Below are 5,209 nucleotides of genomic sequence, written 5' to 3'. Positions count from 1 at the left end.
TCAAAACACAATTTATTGATCGAGCTTTTATAAATGATGTCGTTACAAATTGAATATAAATGTATATTTGATCTAGTTTCTAATATTCCTTACATTCCTGGTAAGTCATGTTTCTGAATGGCATCTCACACGGTCCCACCGTGGATCTTTCGCGCCACGATGTTGTACGCCTGTGGCCACTGTCGAACCTTTTGCTAAAAGAATTTACTTTAATGGGTTCTTTGAACAAGTTCCTGCATCATCAAACTTCACGTTGTGATTTAGCGCATGCTTCACGATTGAAATACTTTTTATTAAATATACTCTAACTAAATATTTCGAGTACTTTTATATGATGGCAATTATATTAGAGATGTCCACAATAATTTCGTAAAGAACAGCTCTACATATCTCAGTAAAGAGTAAAGTGGCTAGGATACTACTACAGTGCAGCTGAGTCACTTGGTTGCTAGTGTGGAATCTCCGCTGTGGAGCTAGAAATAAACTAGAGCAGATATAGCAGTAGAGAAGTTAGGAGTACAGTTCAGTAGAGTCAGTTTCAGATAGAGCAGAGTAGAGTGGAGCTACAGTTCAGTTGACAGTTAGAGCAGTTATAGTAGAGTCAAGTTTCAGTTCAGTAGAGTTGTTGTTGTTGCTGCGTGCACCTGACCTTGAGACTCAGGGCTATGGCCTGGGCCTAGTTATGTAGACTTTAAAATTGTTTAAATTATGGCCTTTTGATTCAAGGCCATCGGGCCTTGAGCTCAAGGCCATGGCCATTGTAACTCAAGGCATTACTTTTTACAATTTTAATAAGTCTACATAACTAGGCCAAGGCCATAGCCTTGATCAAGGCCATTGTCTTGAGCCATTTTCAAAATGTTTACATCCTCGATTAATGTCATGGTCACATGCGTCAAGTTGTATTTATATTTCGCCTAGCACATCTCGAAACATATTTACCGTGAGTCATTGACAGATATTGAACCGGGATTTGAAGTACCAGGCCCAGCACGATACGCTCAGCCCCAACTCACCATTGTTAGATGTCAGAACAAATCTATGTGTTACATTTTACTCAACAAGATGTTTACGGAAAATTTTACGAAGTTACCTTAAAGAATCGACACGGACAACCCCGGTAGCTATTCACAAATAGTTACGCCCACCGCCTAAACTTACAAGTTCTGACAAGTTCAGATCTGATGTGTGTGTTACGTTTTACGTTTACAGCCAAAAATGTCCAGCAAAGAAGGTCTTTGCCGAGACATTAGATTTGAATGCGGACATGTTTCATTTATAACTCGAAGAGAAATACTTGTACAGTTCTTTCTCGTGCCACCATTTTATTTATGATGATAAGGAACCGGCGCTATTTTATTATTGTATATACTAACAATTATAATATATTACAGTCGTTCGATGCTAATGCAATCAAAGCAATATCCTTCAAACATGGATTCACACAGTAAAATATGTGCGTACTCGCCCTCTCGGTTTGCTTTCGTCCGCAAACGGATAGATATATGGCCAAATAAATTCGTAAAGAAACCCACATTACTTGGATATGCCTTTGAGAGGTAGCTGATGAACTAACCGCAGCTAGGAAGGATTATATTTGCGAGCATTGTACGCCGAAACGCGACATTTATAATTATCTTTTAATCAATAAAACTGCCTATAGTTTGACAACCCCCTAACTATATTAATAGCCACAGTGCGAGTAATAACACAGTGAGATCCATACCGCAACTGCGGGGCATCTACATCTAAGATTATACTACGTTTTTTAAAACATTTCAAAAGGAAGAGCTTCAGCGCTAAAACAGAAAACGCGTTTAGGGGGCTTCTTTATCCTTCCACAGGCCAAATTAACCACGCATTTTATTGAGTTCACTTCCCTCCGCTAACAAAATAAACAAAAAACTAACCATTAACGACAGAACATGTAATTAAACGTAACGTTGATTACCCCTGTGTTTTTTCTGGTGTTTATTCTCGATCTTCACTCAGTATTTCTTCTGCGTATATTAGGCCTATAACATTGCTAAAGACATTTCCTCGGCACTTGAGTAAACAACATGAACATGTGATATAAATATTTATTATGCACATGATAATAAACTTAACAGGAACATTTCAGATTGATGATGCTGTCACGTTTCAGAGGTTTTCATCGAATCAAATCGGACTCTGATGCTCAGATACATAATCCTTAATTATAGCAAAGTACCATTTTAATCAAAACATAGTACATGCCCGCCCATGTACATACATATATATATATTCATATTATATACTATGTCATAATTAGGTACACTACATAGGAAGAATATAACACATCAGAGAACACAGCCGCTGTAATCTGTTAATTCTCCAAAACAGATACGAAAGAGAGGCAGATACCATTTAGAATTTCTATTTGACTAAAGCCCGCCGCGCACGCTGTGTTTGTGCTGCCGCACATCGGCCACGCGTGTCGCTGTATGGCAGTCCACAAAACACAGGCTGGTGCGCATGCCCAAACGCATCGATTCTGTGATGTGGAAAAATTCACAGTGTTTTGATATTTTCTTCACGTGTGGCCCAGTTGCACGCGTCGCTGCGCGGATAGATGGCTGTGTCAAGTTCCACCACGGCCCTCTATGTACCGACCAATCAGCAGCAGGTCAAGCGGTAGTCGGGACCTGAGTCGTAAACTTGCAGGTTGCAGCGCGGTACACCCAGTCACATACCTGCACGTTGCGGTACCGCGAGTGCACGCATCGTAGCACGCACTGGCACGCACGTGCACGCACCGTGCACGCGGGTTTACACGCACGTACACGCGTGGTACACGCACGTCACGCAGGTACACGCACGTACACGCGGGTACACGAACGTACACGCAGATTACACGCACGTCACACACAGATACACGCACGATACACGCGGACGTACACGCACGTGCCGCGGGTACACGCACGTACACGCGGGTACACGGAGATACACGCGGGTACACGCACGTACACGCGGGTACACGCACGTACACGCAGATACACGCACGTAAACGCGGGTACACGCACGTACACACTTGCATCACAATCTCAGGGACTAATAAGGTTCTTACAAAACCATAAGACTCGGCATTTAAAATCAAAGTGGCATCTCTAAATGGAGCTTGGACCCCCCCCCAATGATAGCATCCCTCCCAAAATCAGTCAAAATGCCTGTAACTTTTGATAGGGTGGAATTTTTCAATTCTGTAAACTGTGTAATGTTTTCTATGCCCTGAGCCACCTGTAGGCACTTGGAACACTTCAATAATAAAATTAATGGTAAATAAACACGATTTTTACTCAAAAACGCACAATTAAAAAAATGCGTTTCAGATATATGTGGTTACATTTCATAATTGAAATACTTTCAAAATATGAATGCTTGAGTATAGTATGTAAAGGGCTAATACCAATGTGTTGTGCTGCCATGTATTCTGCAGCTGCAATTCTTTGGCCAGCATCTGTTTTGTTTTCTGGTGGTGGCAGTAGTTCGGCGTTGGCTGTCAAAATATTGCCAGCCAGAAAAAGGCCTCTGTTGGCACGTCTGAGGGTACTCTCAGCTGGTAGGAACCTATTTAAAAGTTTATGAAACTATATGAGTAAATGGTAAAAATTTTATTTAGTACAGCATCGATACGTGTATCGAAAAGATTTGTATTGCGATATGTTGATAAATCGTCCTACCTTTAACATTGACTGATGGTGACTCACCTCCTATTATCGGCATGAATTACTTTCCTGAGACCAGGAAAGTAATTTCCATCAATGTTGCATTTCATGCAGCTGCTGTAGCTGGCTGCTCCTGTCAGCTGCATCGCTAGAGAATGGCCTTCATAGTCGGCTCCAGTGAAGAGCAGCTTGACGTTAACGAGGTGGTGGTGTCCATTTGCGTCCGTAATGTCTATGTCGTGTACAAGCTCGTCTATTAACGGTTGAAGATACGTTGAAAGGTTTTGTTGTCTTTTTGGGCCGGGAATTATGCCGTAAAGGAACTTGTTTTCAAATTTGTTTCTAATTGGGGCTGGAAGGTTTAAGAATTTAATAGTGATTGGCCAGATAGAGTAATTTTTTGTTCTTTCAAAAGGGGAGAAGCCATCAAATTCAATACTAATTATAATGTTGTATGGGTCATTAAATAAATTTTGCCATGTGTGTTTGATGAATGTCATATATTCTTGTAACTGGAATGTAGTGTGTGTGTCTGTAAGTCATAAGTGAGTCAAAGTTGAAGTATTTGAATTGTGATTTTATAAATTTTGTCAGATGTGAATGTGTAAATATTTTTCGTGGCTGTCCATTGTGTGTGTATCGTGCAGCAGTGCATTGTGGGCAAGTGTCAAGATGTTCATATTGATGCGTGAATAGTATACAGTCGTTGATGCATGCATGTATGTCTGTCATGTTTCCAGCAATGTTGTTTATCATGTGTTTCAGTTGTTTGAATGTGTGTGGTAGTAAATTTGGTTGGGGCAGAATGGCTTTTATGATGCGGAGAAGTTGTTCCATTGACTTTTTCGCGATTTTTCCGGATGTTATATAAAACACTGCAAGCAGAGCAATTGTTTGAAGAACAGTTACTACAGCTGCAGGGTATAAGGGTCTGTTGTAATTTCCATCGTAGTCATCGTCTCCGTCATCGACTCCGTCTCCGTCATCGTCTCCGTCATCGTTTGCGTCATCTCCAAAGTTGACGTCGTCAAGTCTGTCATCGCCAATGTTGCCGTCGTCAAGTCTGTCATCGTCGCCACCACCTCCTATTGCTGCATCCTCTTCAAAAAATTGTGGGGTGAATGCCCCGTTGTGGACTCTGTGCCTGAAAATAATTGTTATGTGAAGTGTCATTGCTCATTCGTTACTGTCATATGTACATTAATTTCATATACAAACGGTGTTCCAATGCGTACCTGTATCTTTGTCGTGTGCTGAGGTACTTGTCACCTCTGCATTTGCTGCACAGGCACCTTTTAATTGTAGACATCTCTGTAAATGTAAAATGTTTCAGTTTTTACTGTTATATGATTAAAGGCATACTACACAAAATAAATACATACAACACGCGAATAATTCATACCGAATCATTCATAATTCACCGACCGCGAAATTAACCACTCGCGAAATTGTCCGTCAAGGCATGATAATTGGTCCATGAAATTGCAAGGCATGATATAACGTTTTGTTTACATGTGAAAGTC

General features: G+C 40.9%; 1 protein-coding gene across 2 annotated transcripts; it reads right to left on the bottom strand.

The window, feature by feature from the left end:
* Positions 1-3,006: 3,006 nt before the first annotated feature.
* On the bottom strand, positions 3,007-5,069 carry LOC106816898. 2 transcript variants are annotated; one of them, XR_001394955.1, is made up of 3 exons: positions 4,922-5,069; positions 3,729-4,830; positions 3,007-3,588 (listed from the first exon to the last, which is right to left on the bottom strand). XR_001394955.1 is itself a non-coding variant. In XM_014821541.1 (2 exons), the coding sequence occupies exons 1-2, from the start codon at positions 4,993-4,995 to the stop codon at positions 4,149-4,151; spliced, it is 756 nt and encodes a 251-aa protein (XP_014677027.1). In that variant the 5' UTR covers positions 4,996-5,069; the 3' UTR covers positions 3,637-4,148. The 2 variants fall into 2 exon arrangements, 1 of the variants encoding a protein (XP_014677027.1); XM_014821541.1 differs by lacking the exon at positions 3,007-3,588 and having other exon boundaries at positions 3,637-4,830.
* Between the last annotated feature and the right edge of the window lie 140 nt (positions 5,070-5,209).

The sequence above is a fragment of the Priapulus caudatus genome, unplaced genomic scaffold, assembly GCF_000485595.1.
Source record: "Priapulus caudatus unplaced genomic scaffold, Priapulus_caudatus-5.0.1 Scaffold1523, whole genome shotgun sequence".
NCBI lineage: Eukaryota > Metazoa > Priapulida > Priapulimorpha > Priapulimorphida > Priapulidae > Priapulus > Priapulus caudatus.
The sequence above is the reverse complement of the archived record's forward strand: the minus strand, read 5'-3'. Positions and strand labels throughout refer to the sequence as shown.